Source organism: Chenopodium quinoa, unplaced genomic scaffold (genome assembly GCF_001683475.1).
Source record: "Chenopodium quinoa cultivar QQ74 unplaced genomic scaffold, ASM168347v1, whole genome shotgun sequence".
Classification (NCBI taxonomy): Eukaryota; Viridiplantae; Streptophyta; class Magnoliopsida; order Caryophyllales; family Amaranthaceae; genus Chenopodium; species Chenopodium quinoa.
This window is the reverse complement of record NW_018742359.1, coordinates 1,340,649-1,362,308: the sequence shown is the minus strand read 5'-3', so window position 1 is coordinate 1,362,308 and position 21,660 is coordinate 1,340,649. Positions and strand designations below refer to the sequence as shown.

The 21,660-nt window shown below is 38.5% G+C and overlaps 1 protein-coding gene across 1 annotated transcript; it reads right to left on the bottom strand.

Moving 5' to 3' along the window:
• Positions 1 to 329: 329 nt before the first annotated feature.
• LOC110695953 (CASP-like protein 1E1) lies at positions 330 to 11,702 on the bottom strand. Its single transcript, XM_021873201.1, has 2 exons — positions 11,423 to 11,702; positions 330 to 841 (listed from the first exon to the last, which is right to left on the bottom strand). The coding sequence occupies exons 1-2, from the start codon at positions 11,656 to 11,658 to the stop codon at positions 502 to 504; spliced, it is 576 nt and encodes a 191-aa protein (XP_021728893.1). The 5' UTR covers positions 11,659 to 11,702; the 3' UTR covers positions 330 to 501.
• Positions 11,703 to 21,660: the final 9,958 nt, after the last annotated feature.

Genomic DNA, 21,660 nt, shown 5'->3' with positions numbered 1-21,660 from the left:
AGAGAAGAAAAATGGAGGGTAATATAAGTTCCACATTTTCTAACAAGAGGTATTGGGAAAGAGGTAGAAGAAGAGAAAGATCAATTTTCCCTCCTTTTATAAACATAGATATCCATTTTTGTGGCATAAAAAAAAAAAATTATCCATTTACAACTAGAGAAATATGGAAAGATTTAAATAAAGCTTCACTGTCCTTGCCTTCCCCCCCCCCCCTCCCCCTCCTTCCTTTCATCTGTATTATCTTTCAATCTAAATAAAATGTAAAGCACAATTTCAAATATTAATTATGCGTATTAGATATAAAATATATATATAAAAGAAATTTCAAGTCTTTCAACATAACAGCTGATTTATAAAACATGTATCAATGAAAACATAAAAAGATTATCATACAAAATAGAATTTAGAATACCTAACTTTCCACACTTTTCAAGGAACTCTACACCCTTTTGTTAGTGTAAAGTAGACAACTCTCATGAAGATTTGATGAGCTTCCTGATTTTAAGCATTTTTATGGAGTTTTGAAATGGCAAGAGTCACCAGCAAAAGAAATGATATTGCCCCTAAAAGAGAGAGGGCAAGAGAAGCCATAACTTGGTGGCAAAATTTTCCATACACATTGCAAACTTTGTTCCATCGTAAATGAGAGTTGCCATTATAACCTAAGAGGCCGACAGCACCTGCTGCTCCAATGCTCGAAAACAACAAGGCTACCAAGATCAAATCTACAATAATTATAATCAAACGCATAAATCCTCTTCCTCCTTTCATACTTATGAATGTAAGACCTATTGATATCGCCGCAAGTGCACATGCTATAGAATTAGCCACGACTGAGTACCTATTGCAATGTTTATTTGAACAATTAGATTAGACGTTTAGTTGAAACATTTAACTTTTGAGGTCATAATAAAAGCTGACACAAAATTATATTTACTACCATCTGAACAAAAACAATTCAATTTTGTTTAAGGGAATATATACAGTTTTATTTCAAGGGAATAAGTTATATCATTTTCTATGTTAAGCTTATTAACTTGACTTTGAATGTTCACATATTATAAGTAATATACAACATTAAAAAGAATTTCATCTACTCCATGAATAGTTTAGATTATTTTAAATATCATTCCAACAAGAAATATAATAGTTGCGAGCAATTCAATGGTAGGGTAGCATATCATTGATTTATTAGCTAGCTCACCACCAATACTACCATTGCTTACCCTTAGCCCTACTCCCCAAGATATGCTTCCACCTTGATTTATTCCCAAATTATCCCCTAGAAGACGATGGTTACACTAGCTAGACCCACCAGTCTTTAGTAGGGATAACAATAACGGTGTGTTTGGATTGAAGGAAATGGAGGGAAAAGAAGGGAAGGAAAATAGATAGATTGGATATCTTTCATTTGGATAACAAATGAGGGAGGAAGGGAATTGGAGGGGAGAGAAATGAAGGGATTAAATTGTAGGAAATTGATCCCTCCAACAATGGAGAGATTTGGAAGGAAAACTCACCATTTTCCCCTCCCTTCCCTTTCCCTCCCCTCTTCTCCTCCCTCCCCTTCTTTTCCTTCCCCTTTCTTTATCCAAACACACTGTAACGGTCCTTGATACTAATACTTGAATCCAATTTGTTTTTATTGCAAAATATAGGAACCTGACTTATTTTCTAAAGTCTTTAATTTTGATACGGTGTGTTTTGATATAGAAAAGGGAAAGAAAAGAAGGGGAGGGAGGTGAGCTGAGGGGGAGGGGTAAAAAAGGAATGGGAGGGAAGAAAGATGAGTTGTCCTTCCAAATCTCTCCATTGTCGGAGAGATTAATTTCTTACAATTTAATCATTCCATCTCTCTCTCCTCCAATTCCCTTCCTTTCTTATTTGTTATCCAAATGAAAGTTAATCCATCCCTTTATTTCCCTTCCCTTCTTTTCCCTCCATTTCCTTCAATCCAAACAAAGTGTTAAGTAGGGCATGGATCTTAGTCGTATTGATGAAGGTAAGGGACTGGGACTAATCTTTTATAACCTTGCACTAAACTGAAAAAAACCGTAAAATAGACCTATCTTAATTATAAGCTTAATTTCCTTAATAAAAAAATAATAATAAAAATATAAAAATAAAATAAAAATAAAATGGACATTGATGATGTAATATATCATAGGTATGTGAGACTTTGAAATGCAATACAAATATGGATAAGGATGTTATGTAAGGATCCTATTCTACTAGACCTCTTTTTATTTGAAATACAATCAAGTTAATTACTAGTCATATATTGATTTTATTGCGCGTATGTGGATAAAGTTAATAAAAGTTCTCCCCAATAAAAGCATTTTTGAATTCAAAATCAGTCAAAAGCTACATATAAAATCGTTTGTACACTCATAGTACGTATGTTTGTAATCTCTGTATACACAAAAAGTATTGTTTAAAAGTATTAACGTAGTGCTTTTCATGAGTCCAAATTAAGGAAATAGGAGATAGAACTTGGATTGAATCAATACTATTTTCATCTTAGCTATATAGAAACTCTGTTTTTAAATATCGAATACCATGCTATTCATGTGGCAATATAAAAAAAAATAAAATAAAATAAAAAAATTTGAGAAAATTTACTAATTAATTTTGGTTAACAACCTTCGTTTTAAAATTTTTGTATAACATATACTATCTATTCATTGGTAAAAAAAATTACAAATATAGGACAATAATCAATAATTATAAAAACAATAATAACATTGCTTGGAGGGAACGACAGGGCTCTTCGACCAGCAGATGTGTTGCTTTATTCCTGGGACAGAAGACTTGATATATGTGTTGACTTGACAGGGTCTTCTTTTTTAAGACAATCTAGGTTGTCTGACTTCATTCCTGGTCGTGTTGTGTCGGCTGCGGCTCTGCGGAAGCAGGACAAGTATGGGGTGCGTTGTAGGGCTATTAGCAATGGTTTTCTTCCTTTCTCCTTTTCTTCATTAGGGAAATTTAGAGAAGGATGGTGTTGCGTTGTTGAAACAGGTTCAGGCGTTCGCTAGGACTCAAGATATTGGTGCTCGTGCAACTGCTCAAATTTTCAACAGGATCGGGTTCGCTATAGCTAGAGGGGTGGGGGCCAGATTCTATCTCGGCTCCTCACTAATTTCTTGTAAATCAATTGAATTTGTAGGTTTTTGTTATTTTTATAATAATAATAATAATAATAATAATAAACATGATGATGACGATAATAATAATAATAATAATAATAATAATAATAATAATAATAATAATAATGATACTGATAATGATGAAAATAATCGTAATAATAATCATAATAATAATAATAATCATAATAATAATAATAATAATGATAATGATAATGATAATGATAATGATAATGATAATGATAATAATAATAATAATAATAATAATAATAATAATAATAATAATAATAATAATAATAAAAATTCTCTCAAAAAGCGGCGATCATCATGGGTGATTAGGGCTGCTTCCACGTCCAAGTTCCGGCGCCTTCCACGACCATATTCCGGCGCCTTCCACATTAAGGCGACTCCCACGGTGGCGGGTGCGGCTTTTGGCAGACTCAATCGGTTTCTAGCAGCGTTTTCGTGGCGTTTTTCAGGTGGTTTGCATCTTTTTCAGGAGGATTTTCCGGCTACTTTAGGCGTGTTCAAGTCAGGTATCGTGTTCCAGATGGTTATGCGTTCAGGTCAAGCATATTTCATGCGAAATTTTGGCGGTTTCTGGGAGTTTTTTGGTGCGCCTTCCTCGATATTTTGGTGCAATTTCTGGGGTTGTTCTAGTTCGGTTGTTTCTGGGCGGTTTGGTTTGTTTTCAGGCGACTTTTAGGTGCGGTTTTAGGTGAAATTAAGGCGTAATTCTGCTGTGTTTTCAGGCATGGATCTGCTCTGTTTATAGGCGTGATTTTGGGTGTGTTTTGGTGCGTTTTTGGTGTGATTTTGGTGCAAATTTCAGGCGGTTAGTGGGTCAGTTTTGCGGGCAATTTTCCTCTTGGATATTGTGCTGTTTTAGGTCAGTTGGTTCGGTTTTCAAGCAGTCTGCTTGGTTCAGTATTTTGGTGATTTTGGTGCTGCTTTAGTGTGTATTTGGTGCTGTTTTTTGGTTCAGTTTTGGAGTGTTTTTAGTGCTGTTTTTGGTGCAATTTGGGTGTATATTTGATGCTGTTTTTGGTGTGGCTTTGGTGCTGTTTTTGTTGCAGTTTTGGTGTCAATTTGGTGTTTTGATTTGGTGCGTTTTTAAGTTGTTTCAAGTGCAGTTTGTGTTGTGCTGTATTGCGATCTGCTCGTAGCAAGGTGTGGTGGGTGTTATGCCTCCTTCTGTTTGCTTTCATTGCCCGTTTGTGGGCCTTAATGGGTGTCTTGATGGTGGGGGGAATGGGCTCACTAAAACATCTTTGATCACTCATCTTCGTCACCGTCATTGTTGTGCGGATGGGCGAGATATGACCCGAAACTATCTTACTTCTAAGTTGGCTATTATCTTAGAGGCGGAGTCAACCTTTCGTCGTATGGGCATTTGGCTGTGTGGGGAGTGTTTCAAGACACATACTCTTCGTACGAAGGGTCGGCATGGTCCTGATTATGATGATTTTGTGGCCCCACCTTATTCTGGGGATGGTGTTCTTCGGTTCGTTCTTTATGGTTTTCCTAAACCAGAAGGTCCTTCTTCGGAGGTATCTAATCTTGTTCCTAGCGTGCCTCGTGAGCCTCATTTTGCATTCGATATTACTCTCCTTGATAGTTTTCTATCTAAACGGTTTCGTTCGGTGAAATCTATCCCTCCTAAGTGTCGCTTGGGTTTTTCTCAGGTTCACAAAGGAGCGCTTGATAAGGTGATTTGCAAACCTGAAGACATCTCTTTTTGAGTTCAATTGTTGCCTCTTTGTGTCGTTAAAACCTTTTCTCCGAGGATATTGGTGCTCGTGCAGCTGCTCATATTTTCAACATGATCAGGTTCGCTATAGCTACAGGGGTAGGGGCCGAAATTATATCTCGACTCCCCACTAATTTCTTGTAAATCGATTGACTTTGTAGGTTTTTGTTATAGTAATAATAATGATGATGATGATGATGATCATGATGATGATAACAATGATGATGATGATGATGATGATGATAATAATAATAATAATAATAATAATAATAATAATAATAATAATAATAGTAATAATAGTAATGATGATGATGATGATGATGATGATGATGATGATGATTATAATAATGATAATAATAATAATAATAATAATAATAATAATAATAATAATAATAAAAATAATAATAACAATATTTATTATTATTATTATTATTATTATTATTATTATTATTATTATTATTATTATTATTATTATTATTATTATTATTATTATTATTATTATTATTATCATTATCATTATGATTGTCATTGCCCGGGCGAGTTCTTCAAGGCAGGTGTAGTCCGGGCTGTTTCAGGCGCAATTCAGGTCAGTTTTGGGCGGTTTTAGGCGATTTTTCTGGCGTATTTCTGCCTATTTTTAGGCGAAATTCAGGGTATTTCAGGTGGCTTTCCCGGCCTTCTTCCGACAGCCTCTCTGGCGTTGTATTTTCGTCGACGCTAAGGTAATTCAAGGGCATTTACTGGGTGAATTTCAGGGTCGTTTTGCGATCATTCTCAGGCTGGTTTCGCGTTTTTTTTAGCAAGACAATTTCAGGTGAGTTGCGAATAGGGCTGTTTTCGGGCGAGTGCTTCCCTTTTCCCGCGGTTTAAGTTGCGAATAGGGCTGTTTTCTAGGAAAAATTCCGGTGTTCCACTGGCGGTTTTCGGGCAGTTTCTGGTGGCTGTTTTTAGGTGGTTTCGGGGTAGTTGTCGGGCAGTTTTTTTACGTTCTTGTGTGTTATTCTTTGGTGCAGTTTTTGGGAGTTTTTTGGTGCAGTTTGCGTTGTGTTGTGGTGCGGTTCTCTTGTGGCAAGTTGTGGTGGATGTTATGCTTCCTAGTGTTCTCTTTCATTGTCCGTTCGTGGGTCTTAATGGGTGTCAAGATGGAACGGGTAATGGGCTCACTAAATCTTCTTTGATCACTCATCTCCGTGATCGCCATTGTTGTGCGGATGCGCGAGATTTGACCTGAAGCTCTCTTGCTTCTGATTTGGCTATTTTCTTAGAGGCGAAGTCAACTTTTCGGCGTATGGGCATTTGGCTTTGTGAGGAGTATTTCAAGACTCATACTTTTCGTTCGAAGTGTCGACATGGTCGTGGTCCGGATGATATTGTGGACCCACCTGATTTGGGGGATGGTGTTGTTCGGTTTGTTCTTTATGGTTTTCCTAAACCACAAGGTCTTTCTTCGGAGGCATATGATCTTGTTCCTAGTGCACCTCGTCAGTCTCTTTTGGCGTTCGATGTTGCTCTCCTAGATCGTTTGCTATCTAAGCGGTTCCATTCGGTGAAATCTATTCCTCCGAAGTGTTGCTTGGGTTTTTCTCGGGTTCTCAAAGGAGCGCTTGATAAGGTGATTTCCAAGCCAGATGACGTCTCTTGTTGGGTTCAACTACTTGTGTTGCCTCTTTGTGTTCTTAAAACCTTTACCCCGAGGAGTAGTCGTGAGTGTTCTTCGGGTGTCAGGCGGCAGCGGCAGGAAGAGAGTATCACCGTTGCTATTCGTTCTTGGTGTGAGCCTAGTGAATCTATGCATCTTGTGCGGGATACGTTGGCAGATGTGTCTCCTCCTTTGTTGGAAGCTGATGATGAGCATGATTTGTCTAAATGAAATATTAAGCAGTGTAAGAGAAAGATTTGTGACGGACATTACACTACTACGGTTAGGGTTCTTTCATCTTCTGGTCTTGCCCCTTACAATGATGCTTCTCTTGCTGATTTACAAGCTAAGCACCCTTCCTTTCCGGCTCCTATCTTACCGGATATCCCCGTTGATCAGCCCCTCATTGCTACTTCTGTTGTTGTTTTGGATCAGATTAAGGGTTTTCCGCGTGGTACGTCATGCGGAAGAGACGGCTTGCGTGCTCAGCACCTTCTTGATTGCTTGAGTGGTGTTGCGGTTGCTATTTCAGATGAGTTGGTGGGCTCTATTACCCAGGTGGTTAATCTCTTTCTCGCAGGAAAATGTCCTGCTGAGTTGGGGGAGTATATTGCTAGTGCTCCTCTCACGCCACCTGTTAAGCCCGGTGGTGGTATTCGTCCTATTGTTGTGGGTACTGTTTGGCGGCGTCTGGTTTCAAAGGTTGGGGCTGCTTTAGTTGGTCCGCGTATGGGGAACTATTTAGGAGGTCTTCAATTTGGTGTTGGGGTGCCGGCGGGTGGCGAGGCTATTCTTCATGCTGTTAATCGTTTGGTTGAGGCTCGAGGTGGTGATGTTGGCCTCTCTATGTCGTTGGTGGATTTCTGGAATGCCTTTAATTTGGTTGATCGTACGGCTTTACTGCGTGAGGTTCGTCTCTGTTGTCCAGCTCTTTCGCGTTGGGTTGAATTCTGTTACTCTACTCCAGCCAGGCTCTATTTAGGGGAGCATACCTTAAGGTCATGTCAAGGTGTGGAGCAGGGTGATCCACATGGCCCTTTTCTTTTTGCTTTGGTGCTCCATCCGTTGGTTTGTCGAATTAGGGATTCTTTTAACTTATGTTTGCAGGCTTGGTATTTGAATGATGGCACTATTATTGGTGACACCTTGGTGGTAGGGAAGGTTATGGAGTTGATTTTGGTGGAGGGACCTCGTCTCGGCCTTCATGTTAACGTTGAGAAAACAGAAGTTTTCTAGCCCTCGGAGGACCCTCGTAGCCGTCTGGCCGGTGTCTTTCCTCCAGATATTGCTCGTTTTGCTCATGGTGTTAAGTTGATTGGGGGTCCTGTTAGTGCTGATGCTTCTTTCTATGGTGAGCTTGTTTCGCAGAGAGTGTCGAAGACCATTGTGCTCATGGATGCTGTTGCTAAGCTTGAGGATCCCTAATGTGAGTTGTTACTTCTTTGTGCGTGTACTGGAGTTTCAAAACTCTATTTTTCTATGCTCACTTGTCCTCCTCGTCTTTTTGAAGCGGCCCAAATTTCTTTTGATGTGGCCCTTCGAGGTTCTGTGGAGTGCATTGTAACTGATTCGGGGCCAAGTTTTTGTGATTGGCAATGGCGACTTGCCACCTTACCTTTTTCTTATGGAGGATTGGATGTCTATTCAACGGGTGATGTTCGACACTATGCTTTCCTTGCGTCGTGTTTGCAGTCTTCTGGTCTTCAAGCTTCGCTTCTTCGTAATTCTGGTATTGTTGGTCCAGGTCTGGCCTTCGACAACGCTCTTAGTCTTTTTGATAGGATTATGGAGACTGACCTTTTGCGTAACCCTAGTAAGATCGCTGCCCCCAAACTCATGAAAAAATTGGCAGATATATATTTCACGTAGGTCACTGCATCTACAGAATTCACTTTCTCCTTATCTCCGCGTTAGGTTGCCTTATGGAAGTCCCAGCAGGGGGATCACACTCCTTCCTGGTTGCGAGCGGCCCCGATATCAGGTCTGGGTCAGACCATGAATGGTAAGACTTACCGTTGTGTTCTTTGCTTACGGTTGGGTGTTTCCTTGTTCTCCGTATCAGCACCTTGTTCTGCTTGCTCAAGGGTTTTTGATGGGGATATTTATGGGGATCATGAAGTGTCTTGTGCTGGGATGGTGGGTATTAAACATCGGCACAACGTTGTTCGTGATACCCTTGTTGATATTTGTTTCCGCTTTGGGATTTCTGCAAGGAAGGAGGTCAACGTTGGGTTGACTGGAGGGAACGACGGGGCTCTTCGGCCAGCAGATGTGTTACTTTACTCATGGGATAGAGGCCTAGATGTATGTGTTGACTTGACGGGGTCTTCTCCATTGACTCAATCTGGGTTGTCTGACTTCGTTCCTGGTCGTGTTGTGTCGGGTGCGGCTCAGCGGAAGCGAGACAAGTATGGGGCGCATTGCAGGGCTATTGGCTATGGTTTTCTTCCTTTCTCCTTTTCTTCATTGGGGGAATTAGAGAAGGATGTTGTTGCATTGCTGAGGCGGGTTCAGGCGTTCGCTAGGACTCAGGATATTGGTGCTCGTGCGGCTGCTCACATCTTTAACAGGATTGGGTTCGCTATAGCTAGAGGGGTGGGGGCCCAGATTGTATCTCGGCTCCCCACTAATTTCTTGTAAATCGTTTGACTTTTTAGGTTTTTGTTATTTAATAATAATAATAATAATAATAATGATAATAATAATAATAATAATAATAATAATAATAATAATAATAATAATAATAATAATGCCTCTGTTCCAAAATACTTATCACGTTTGACTTTTTTTCACTAGTAATACTCCCTCCATTTATGAAAGTTTGAATCACTTTGCATTTGCACGGTCTCGATCCAATGTGCATCTTTGATCATTATTACCTTCAACTATTCATAAGTGAAATTTTAAAAAGTTGAGATTTGAAAAATTCATTCTATATCAAATCTTATAAGATCTCAAATGCTAATTTTTTAAATCTTTTGTCCAAATTATAAAATGCGGTCAAATTATTTTATTTTCATCATATGAATAGTAAGTGAATCAAACATTTAGATTTTGAGGTAGAATTGACTTTGACAATCAATTTTTAATAACATAAAAACACATATTTTATTGTGAAATAAATTTTTAAATAGGCATTCACATAAGTTTCATATATTAATATTTTTTATTAATATTTAATCATATATATATCTAATTCAAATTAGTTCATTGTCGCGTGTACTGAATTTGACTGTGTCAATTATTTAGTACCGAAAGGAGCAACAACAACAACAATAACATAGGCCTTATATCATAATCAAATAATCAAGGTATGACGACTAAGTCTTTAGCACATACCGGGTATGTATATGCAAGAAAAAACTGGGCAATTTATTATATAAAGTGAACTTTATATAAGGCAGTTTAAATACTATTAAAGTGAATAGATAGTACCATTATATTAGATAGATTAATGGTATTATAATACCTTATGATGGTATAAATATATCATGACATTTTTCGGATTTTCTAGTAGTATAGATTGAGTTTATGGATTAGATGAATCTGAATGGTACAAATGTGATATCTAATAGTAACATTGAGACTCCAACAATTATAAATAAATGTTTTTAATGGTACACAAAATATACTATTGAAATTTAAAGCTTTACAAACAAATTAAGCATACTCTGATATGTATGCTTCTTATACCTACCAGGTATATATCCAATGACCCATGTACTTCAATTGTCATTGATTCCCAAGTTTTCTATATTATTTATTCAATTTTAAATTGGTCCGATCAACTTTTAGTAACAATTTTAGGGTAATGATTTATGTTGCCCTTTAAGGTACATATAAAAAAGAAATAGAATTCCTAAAATTAAGTAAAGTTAGAAATTTATGACAAAATCTATCACTTGCAAATAAATGCGATAAATGTTCTATCTATCTATAATATTTCCTTTTTTGGCTTCTTATACTACGTAGCCTTATTATGTTTATTGTTAATGCTTTCAATACAGTGATTGGTAAGGTATTATGTTTAACATAAGTTATCATGATTAAAAGGTGATACGTTTCGTGTTGTTTTTTTTTCAAATTAAACCTACCAAAAGTAAAAACACAAAATGAAACTTAGGGCGTGTTTGGCAGTATCTTTTTAGTAACTATTAGGTAGTTTTTAGTGGTCAAACCACAACTTAAAATATGAATGTTTGGCAATTTAGTGATTGGAGTAATGTTTAGTGATAGAGATAGCTTTTATCAAAAGTTAGAAATATTAGCTTTTATTTTGAAGATTAGAGGTAAATGTTGAAAGTTAATTAGTAGTTTGACGAAAAACAAATATCGATTTTTATATGTAACGGCTGGTCAACCGCTATTTTACCAACACTCATGCTTTATTTATCTATATTCATAGTTAACAACTTTTTGACTACTAACACTTACTTTTACTACTAACAGTTACTGCCATTGATAATAACTCCCTTTAAAACTATGTTTTGCTAGACACGCCTTAGTTAGAATATCAACCACGGACCACCATACCAAACGGTTACTTCCAAAAGTTATTTTACAAGTAATGGAAGCCTTTTAATAAAGTTTTAAGTAAGGGAAAAAAAAAATACCAATATCACCTTAGTAGCAGTCTTGCAGGCCAGAAGCGGTTACTATTTATTTAGTAATACCACTCGAGTGTAACCAAACAACCTGTTTGGTAGAAAACTATACGAAGTATGGTTTTAGACTGATTTTACGATGACATACTACGTATAATTTATATATATAAAAAATATAAAAAATAAAAATGTCAATATCCATAATAATGCAATTCCTTGATGTAGATGCACAAAACATAATGCGAACTTGCATACAGAGTATGAAGGAGAGAATAGTACGTACACGAAGGCAGAAGCGTAGCTGGATTTAGCGCTGACGGGAACGTTAAAGGCTGGAAGATCCGGCGAAATTTTAATAGGAACAATCTTAGTTTGCTTGTTCACCCCTAACAAAATGGCTGCTATAAGTGTTAGTATCAAAGCCAAGACCCGTAGTATCAACTCAGGAACCCTTATACCGTGACCTTTTTCCTTGTTTCTTTGAATACCATCTAAACCTTCAATATTATTATTTGCCATTTCTAATACTTTGATTTAGTCAAAAAAATAATTATATGTATAGATGCAAGTAATACAATGTCTTTTATCGTATGCACTTATTTATATAAGGAAAGATCTTTGGAAATTAATAATGCAGTGGACAAGATATGAAATAATGAAGCTTGTTTGGCATTATTAGGCGGTTGGAAATTGTGAAAAACTGTTCATTAATGTAAGCATTGAATTGAATAGACATGAGTCACAAGTGATGGCATATTACATAAACGTGTAGCTACTTTAGCTACACACCATTTGAGAAATTGGTTGGATGTATGGAAGGGTTGAATTTTGAAACTAATCATTGCGGCATTTTGCATTGTGACTGTTTGGTTCACATAGGATACATTATTATGCGACTAATTATTTGAAGTTAGTTTCCTTTTTAATTTTCTAAAATACTTATTCAAAAAAAAAAAAAAAAAAGGTTCTAGAATAAATTATCCTATCTTAAAAAAATCCAACAATTTTCTTAAAATATAAAATAAAATAATGCAAAATTAATGCTTAAGTAATTTACAGGGATATTGCATCGTTGATTTTTGAAGAAATCCACCATCTTTTATACACAACATATACAAAATATACCCTTTTTAACATCAACTAAGTTCTATATTTATATGAGATTGTGAGGAGAGTGGGGGGATATCTCAAGTGGTTAGAGCTTCCATTTCGATTTTAGAAGATCCTATGATCGATTTTTACTACCCTGCCTTTGTGACTCTTTAAACACCAAAAAAAATTAGTTTGTGAGATATTAAGTTTAACTTTTGTGGTATATCTTAACTTTTACCTACTATATCTTAATTTCCGCAATTATTCCTTAAGTCACTCTCAGAGCCCATACCAAACCTATTAACAATAAGTATAGCCCAATCATAAATATGTTAGCTAGGAGGGCATGCATGATTTGGCAGAATTGGGCATCACTACATTCAATGACACAAAATTAGGGTGTATTACATTCATTGACACAACCTTATCTCTATAATTAAATTGACAATAATTTGCTTACTAAAGACCATATAAGTGACATTTCGGTGACCAGAGGTCGTTTTAGTCGTCAAAATTCACTACAAAAATATTAAACTTTAGATTCAAAAAGCTATTTCTTAAAAATTAATTTATAATAATTAGTAAAGAGCTAATTTTTTTAAAATCCATGTCTTAAATTTCGGTGACTAAAATCCACTTTTGTCACAGGAATGTCATTGATGGTATTTAATAACTAAGTTTGTGTCAATTTAATTATAGAGATAAGGTTGTATGCCAATGAATGTAGTACGCGTTAAATTGGTGTTACGGAGTGTAATATCGCCTATAATTCTATTTAACTATTTTTACTTTCACTTTCTTGTCTTGGATGCTCTTCCTTCACGCATGGGATGGAGGCAAATTTTTCATTTGCCTAATAAGATGTGTCAACAGCTATCTCTTGCACTTCAACACCCAGAGTTGTATGCCGATAAGGTAAAAAAGGCTGGAAAACCTGTGGAGGATGCCACAAAATGTGTGTCGTGCAACGTGGCCTTAGCTTTCACAGATGATGACTTGTTGATGAGGTCAAAACCCCACAATCGACCCTTGTTTATGTTGGGGTAAATCCGTGAACAAAAAGTGAGTCGAATTATAGTTGATGGTGGATCCGTTGTCATCATCATGCCAAAATCCATTATGACAGAATAAGGAATCAAGATAGATGAATTATCTAACATTCGCATAGTGATCCAAGGATTTAACCTTGACAATCAGCGTGCAATAGGCATAATACGCCTGGAGCTCACAATGGGAAAGTTAACATCATCAACTCTCTTTCATGTGATTGACACAAAGACATCATACAAAATGTTGCTAAGACGCCCTTGGTTGCATGAGAATGGTGTTGTCGCATTGACCCTCCATCAATGTCTCAAGTACTATCGTAGGGGTGAAAAGAAGATAAATGGGGATGTCAAACCCTTTAGCAAAGCAAATTCTTACTTTGTCGACGCTAGGTTTTCTTAAGAGGAAGAGGCGTCAAGTGAGATACTGCCTTCATAATTCCTTTCAACCAAAAAAAGAGAAGCTAAGGAGAGCATTGCTTTAGCCTTAAATGGAAAAAAGACATCTCCAGTTGAGGAGAAACCACAACAAAAGGAAGAAAGGGACAAAAAAGGGTGACTCTCAACCCGTCATAAAAGAAACGCCAAAGTTCTCGACTCCTATTTTGCGCTACATCCCTAAGTCACGTCGCATGGAGGGAGAATCACCTTTTGATTGTCGAGAGGTTAACCTTGATGCCAAGGTAGCAAAGCCAATTGATGACACTACACTCCAAAGCTTAAAGAGTAAAACAACTGTGGCATTGGGTAAAGGAACTCAAAGTCAAATTTCTAAGTTATCAACATAACCATCTAAGGAAAAGAAGTCTTAACAAAGTAAAGTTCAGCCAAAATGCATACGAGCTATTGGCAAAGTCGAGATATGACTTTGAAAACCCAACACCGATGGGTAAGATCATTGACGTTAAACCCCGCAGACTTAACAACACTCAGAAGAAAATGCTCGACTACGGGACTCCTTATCAAGAATCCAAGGTAGACCAAGGGTTTCAGTGCCCCAAACCAATCAAAATTGGTTTGTGGCGTAAAGTGGACACCTTTTCCTCATAGTACATTACTGCCGAGGAACTCAAGGAAGGTGAAGGTGAGAATGATGTTCCCCTTCCCAAAACATCTGTCTTCGATAAACTTCAACCAACTTTTACAAAGGATCAAATATCAGTGTTTAATCGGCTATAAGAGCGTGACCTGGTGAAAGAAACTTCAAGCTCTAAACCCTTAAGGCGAAAAGTAACTATGTTTACCCACGTAGGCATGACAAATGCCTTTAGCGAAAAACAAAGGCAGTCAACTTTTAGTCGCATAAAGAAAAAGGAAGACAATGTCATCAAAAACGACAAACTAAAGAGCATTGTTCCCTCTCGCATGAAGCAAACTCAAGACATAGACATCACTGAGCAACAACCATTAAAGGCAAGAGTTTGAATTGTGGTTTTCAGTAACTAAAATGAGTCGTCGGATCATGATAAAGAGGAACACAAAGAGGTTGTTGCCACGTATCATGTGACGGCTGAAGAGGTGCCAAATCTCGATAAAGAGATAGAGACTAATGAAGCTCCCAAGACACTTGAAGACGGGGGCAAGCCACATTGGATGAGTTACAAGACTTAAATCTTGGTACTCATGAAGACCCACGCCCTGTATACATCAGTGCTCTTCTCAGTCAACTGGAAGAACAAGAGTACTTCAAATTACTCTACAAGTATAAAGATGTCTTTGCATGGAGTTACAAAGAAATTCCAGGCCTCAACCCAAAGGTCGACATCCATCGATTGGCAATCAAAAAGGGTGTTAGCCCAAAGAAGCAATCACAAAGGTGTAGACACCTAAAAATGTCTCCCCAAAATCAAACCCGATGATGAACAACCTTTCACCGCTCGGGAGTGCTTAAAATCCATATTCAGTCAAACATATTCAATCTACAAATCAATCCAAGCATTTATTCAAACTCAGTCCAACTCACATTTCTTCCCAAACCCTTTTTAATTCATTTTGTTTTATTTATTAATTAAGCCCGATTAGCAAATAATAAAATCCTAAGCCTGAAATAACTCCGGAATAGCTGAAACGACGCCTAACTATCACGTACTTAATGCTTATGAAATAGGGTGAAAATGAATTTAGACGAAAATTTGCAAAAATGCCGCGCAACGCCAATATCTGCCGTGTCATGGGAAACTTCGGCGTTTCACGGCAATCCCTGACGTGACGCGACAATTTCTAGGGTTCCCTCCGCGGCGCATTTCATTTTTAGGGTTTCTTGCATCACCCGATTTATTTCTTCTATAAAAACGAGGCTGATTTCTCAGTTTTGGGGACCAAATCATTCTCTCTTCTCTCTCTTATGCTCTAGCCTTCCCTATTCTCTCATAATACATTCCTTAAACACTCCCTGGAGTCCGTACTTTACCCAAGGTTCCACAGTTAAACCAAGGTGTGAAAGGTAGAACTGTTTGAGGGTTTAGCCTCAAATCAACTCTAGTTTAGTTTAATTTTCATTATTGTTTATTATTTTCCTTGAAGTTACTAACGCGTTTATTGTTTTATAGTTGCAATCAAACACACTCAAAGGAAGGAATCATGTTCCCTTTGTTCCTTTTATATTTCTAACGATTTTTATTATGTTTTTCATGTACAAATCGTTATTATTATTGTTGAATTGCTTTCAATGTTAATATTATTTTTATTGATCACCATATTGCATGTTTAAAGGGAATATGTAATTGAATATCACGACTAATAAGATATTTTGGACGACCGGTTTAGGTTCCTTTTTAATCTTGTTGTTTCATCAAGTGATCTCGATATTTTAGATTTATGTGTTGCATTAACGTTCAACCAATTTAGCCTAATAATAGTTTGGAGCAAATTGAATCATTATTTGCATGCCTTTGAGATCGCAGGAATACATTTCACAATAAGAATTGAGTAGAGGCCAATACGAGCGAACGTGACTCCATGACTTACTTCGTACCATCATCCTTGATCCTCCTTTCGTGGTTCCGAACTATATGGAGTTAGTAATATCATGGACTATGAATGGGGTGTAACTTTCACGGGTCAATCGTTGTTGCCTTTCGTTGTCCCTTATCGTGGTTGCCTTATAATGATCCGTGAACGGTTTACAAGTTCCTTAAAAACTTGTTGGCGGCTCCCTACTTTATTCGTCCCTAATCATTGTCACTAATCGTATGTCAATTCCCACTTCCTATGAGTGCCAAGCATATTCACAACATGCTTATGTAGGCGCGCTTCGAATGACGCCTACAATTTGGCGACTCCACTTGGGAGGATTCTTTGTTAATTATCGATTTGAGTGATCAATATTTAATTGAGATGAGTGGATGAGACTTGAAAGATTCTTAAATCGTATTCCTATGATTAATTTGGCATTTTTGCATATGCATTGATGTTTTACCGCCGTATATAGGTTCGCCTCGTAGGAAAAATCGAATAACCTGATCGGGAAAGAAAAAATAGAGGCACTGATCAGATTTTCTGACAACTGCGTTACGGCACAATTGCCGTGTCACGTCACAGTTTAGCGTTATGTGGCAAACTGTATCGAGACACGGTGATCCCTGCCGTGTAATGGTAGTCTTGAAATCTTTTCTTGGTTCTGTAATTTTCACGTTATTAACTTCCTTCGACTTTTCTTAAAAAACGTATATGTTCTACATTCATCTTAGCCCCGGGGGATTTAAGCTCTATCAACCCGAAAACGTTAATGACAATAAGGGTTCATCCGAGTTATTAAATCCACCTAAACCATAGAGTGGAGTTCGATTTAATCACGAACTTGCGGAGCCGCCTGTTGGCATACACTCTCAAGGAAGGATGCCTTGCTAACACGTCCAAACTCTTAACCATGGTACCCTTTGACGCCAAGAAGCTTTATCATAGTGGAACATAGATCTTGAACTTAGGTTGCAAAATTTTTCATCGTCGTGACTAAGTGCTACTTGGATTATTTGTTGTGTTTCTAACCCCAAGTGTGTTTATTCATCTTGTTATTTGGACTAACATATGACCGAGGATTTTTATTCCACATAATATTTAGTACGGAGCCTAAAATTGAATAAAACTGGAAAATAGTCACAAACAGAACCTAGAACTGTTTACAGTGTCACAGCAGATTGTAGCGTACCACGGTACGTTTGCCGTGCCACGACAGTTGTATCGTGGTGCGGTACCCAGGTTTGGTCGCAGTCCATCTTGTTTTGGTCCTCCATGTGTATTTTTGTGGTTTGTGTGCCCTGTTTAGTTTCATGTCTAGCTGTACGGTTATAACACGTGTCCATAACCCCACTTAATCACTCACAAGTCGAGTCGAGTCCACACACTTGCTTTTTTATTCGAGTCATGCACCATGTAGTTCATGACTGTTCATTAGGATGGTCTTGCGTCGTTCTTTCCATTTTTTTAGGAGTAAGTCGGATGGTATCCTCCCATACATGCTTTTCTAAGAATTTTTTTTTTTTTGAAAACTTACTTTATTTCCTTTTTCTCATTCTCGCTTCCGAATGAGTTAAGGTTGAGTCAAGTCATTAAAGGTGCGTTTGTTTCAATATTGCAGCGCTTGGTCGAGAAGCAGGGGTAGATTGGTACGCTGTGAGTCACTGACACAACAACCTCTTATACTTAAGAGGCGTACAAGGAAACCACCACAAGCGTCTCCACAAAGCTCAACTCCATCTCTAGTTTACTTCCAACTCATGGCCACTAAGGAAGATATTGAGGGAATCCAAAAGTTTGAGACTCTTACTACCATGATGCAAAAGTTCACTACCCAAGTCAATACCATAGACCAAACCAAGGTCACCGTTGTTGCAGTTGATAGGATCAAAGAGCAAGTGAGCAAGATTTCTGAGAACATCACCTATGTGGAGCAACCTGCCACTTCTTTGGCTGTGAAGGACAAACTCCCTAAGAAGTTCAATTGCTGATATTCCAAAACTCAAGCCTATTGACAACCCAATGTTCCACTTGAAGGATTTCTCTGCAATTATGGCTCTTAAAGAACTAGATGTAACACTCTTCCCTACAGTGTTCCCTCTTTCCTTGGAGCATGCCTGCCAACAATGTTTCTATTCCTTGGAATCCAAGCATACTGCGACTTGGGAAGATGTTATTGAGAGCTTCATGAATCGTTACAAGTGTAACATCCAAGCTAGGACTTCTAACTGTGAACTCTCCTTTCTCAAACAGAAAGAGAATGAAGGCTTCACCGCTTATCTGAAAAGGTGGAGGGAAACATCTGCACTCTTGGTGAATCCTCCCAAAGAAAGAGAGAGGGTTCACCTCTTCATCCAGAACCTAACTCACAAGTACAAGCAACATCTTAGGTTCTTTCCTTTGAACACCTTTAAAGCTGAGTACAATGTAGGCATCGAGATCGAAGATGAACTGATCAAGTCTGCTGGTGGTAGTAACAATAATAATAACACTTGGAAAAACAAGAAGAACGACAATCCTTCTTCTTCGTCTTCCAAGCCCAACAATGCTACCAACAACATTAATATCAATGATGTGTTGGCTCTTAATGCTCCCACACAAAAATTCCAAAGGAAAAGGAGGGTTTATACACCTTTGGGAAAAAATTATGATACTGCTTTCGATTGCATGCACAATCAAGGATTTATCATGCCTATTGGGCCATTTCCAGAACCCAGACCTGAGAATAGAAGTTCTAGCTATGGCCCCATTGCTCATTGCAAGCTACATTAAGGTAAGGATCATACTACCAAACAATACTGGAAGTTGAAGGACGCAATTCAAGACCTGATTGATGCCAATCAGCTTCGTGTTCCTCCAGGGGCCAAGAAGCCCAATATTCAAACATGTCCCCTTTCTGATGCTCTGACTATCACAGGAGATGAAGTCTCCTTTGATCCGTCGCTACTCATTCAATCTGTGGATGAACCTCTGCCATAAATTATTTTTATACCAATCTATGAAGAACTTAATGGAATTTGGGAGAGTGACGAAGAAGATGTCTATCTCAAAGACATGGCCTTTCCACCTCTTGGTGCCGTCAACTATGAAGTTAGTGAAGATGATTGGAATGATCTCGAGGTCAAGGTCCTCACTAGAAATGGAAGGTTGCAACAACCTAGTCCACCACAACCTCCACCACAAGCACAACTAGTAGTTGATCCCATCGACCCTCTAAGCAACAATGTGATCAAGCAACCTTAAAAGACTAAGGAGGAAATGAATGTATGGAAGCTTTTGGCTACCTCTCATAAGCATAGAAAGGCTGTGATGAATGCTCTTGCGAAAATAGGAGTTGATAGTGACATGACTCCTCAAGGGCTAGTTAGCTTTCTTACTACTAAATTACCACGTACCAACTATCTGATTTAGTTTTCGGAAAAGATTAACCCCCAGAAGGGGATCAACATAACAAGGTCATGCACCTTACTGTAGTATGCAGGCAAATGAATGTCCCTATGAGCCTAGTTGATAATGGCTTGGCAATCAATGTGTGCCCGCTTCACACTACGAAGAAGCTTGGCAAAAAAGATGAAGAATTGATTCCATCCACTCAAGGGATTTGTGCTTATGATAATACCCGTCGTCAAGCTGTTGGTACTATCAAGTTGAAAATTACTACTAGAGCCATTTGTTGGGTTTCGTAGAGTTCGACTCTACGCGGAAGAGAAACCCGCCTAAGACCCGTCCACTAATTAAGGCAACTAAGGATGCAATCAGATAATTAAACAATAAACAAGAGAAAGAGAAAAGACATTCTTACCCTTGATGCGTGCTTCCCTCGAACCTTAGCTCTTACTTGAGAAGCTAAACCTCGCAAGCGCGACGGTCTCCAACGGCTCGTACCCACGAACACGACCCGAACGGTCTTAGTCCCAAAGGTTAGTCGGGACTTGACCAATAAAAACTAGAGTATGACGAACTTAAGGTTTTCTCACATTTCTAAGGAGATGCCTTTTTAATTCCACTCAAGTGTTCTTCCGAAATCCCAAAACATGGGTATTTATAGGGAAATGAACCTTGATATCCCATTCTCAATCAATGTGGGAGATTTGCATTTTCCCTATATTATTTTAATAAAAACAAAATAGAAATTCAAAATCAATCAACAAGTTACAGGTGGAAATAGGAGGAGAGGGAGAAGGTGAGGACCACCAACGGAGGGGATCAACCCACCTTGCTCCCTAAGGCAAACACCAACCATTGGTCCCCACACAAAAACAAGTACACACTCCCACTTGGCTAGCAGGCAGCCTACCTTGGCTACCAAGGCTGCCAGATGGCGCCTAGCACCAAGGCTGGGCATCCCAACCAGCCAACTAGCACATCGCCAGCCAGCCCGCAATGCATGTGAAGCCAGTCAGCACATAGCCTGCCAGCATGCATGCATCGCTGCTGCTTGATGCATGCTGCTAGGCATTGATATGCGAGGCTGCTGCTTGCTAGCACACACGCACAACCTAGTATACCCAGGACGCTGCTGGCTGGTGCATGGTGCTGTGCGATGTGCGAGGCTGCTAGCTATGCGCCAGGCCCTAGCACGCTAGCAAGCACGCAAGGCACCATGCCTATGTTGCTTGCGATAGCAAGGCCTAACAAGCCTAGCATGCTGATGGCCTGGCGATGCTTGAGAACTAGTGAAGGGCTTTGCCTAGCATGATGCGATGGTTAGGGCTGCAATGCTAGCATGCCCAGCCATGCATAGCCACACCACACGTATGCACGCATCTTGTAATGCTTGTGCCATGCGATGTGCGTGTGCTAGGGAATGCTAGGCACGCATTACTTGGGACCTTGCCTAGCCTAGCACTCACATTGCTAGGCCAATGTGAGGCTACGGCTAGGCTCGAACTTGTTGCTTGTTTCATTTCACGTCTCGTCGAATTCTAAATTCGACTCGACTTGCAACGCTCGGTCTCGACGCTCTAAGCTCGATATCCGACGTCTTTGTTCGTAATACTCCAATGACTCATCTAATCCTTCAGATTGATTTGTCATCTCGGATCGGTTGTTCGATTGGGTTCGACCCAAAGGGTTCAGTCAAGATTAAGCTGTAATATTAATTATACATTAATTTTAATGATCGGAAGCGGCCTCCACCTAGCCATTCCGATCATTTAACCTCACTGAACAATTAGCTTTCTAATAATTCTGAACCCTCTATCGGAATAATACACTTGTTGGAAGGACACCATTCCTTTCAATCTCCCACTTGTGCAATTAGTGTATAACCCTTTTCCTATGTCACTTAATTTCTCTTCATGAACTATAAGGTAAGATTCTTCGTCATCCTTATTATGTCCAGAAGTGTTTCTCGATTCCCGAGTTTGACTGTCAATAAACTTGATTTCTAAAATCCATCTGAGCACGGCCATGCATTTTCACAATC

Bases quoted from the DNA above. Each gene is read 5' to 3' on its own strand.
- LOC110695953 (XM_021873201.1), bottom strand. From the start codon at position 11,658: ATGGCAAATAATAATATTGAAGGTTTAGATGGTATTCAAAGAAACAAG. The intron at 842-11,422 runs GTACGTACTATT...ACATTGCAATAG, and splicing joins AGCTACGCTTCTGCCTTCGT to GTACTCAGTCGTGGCTAATT.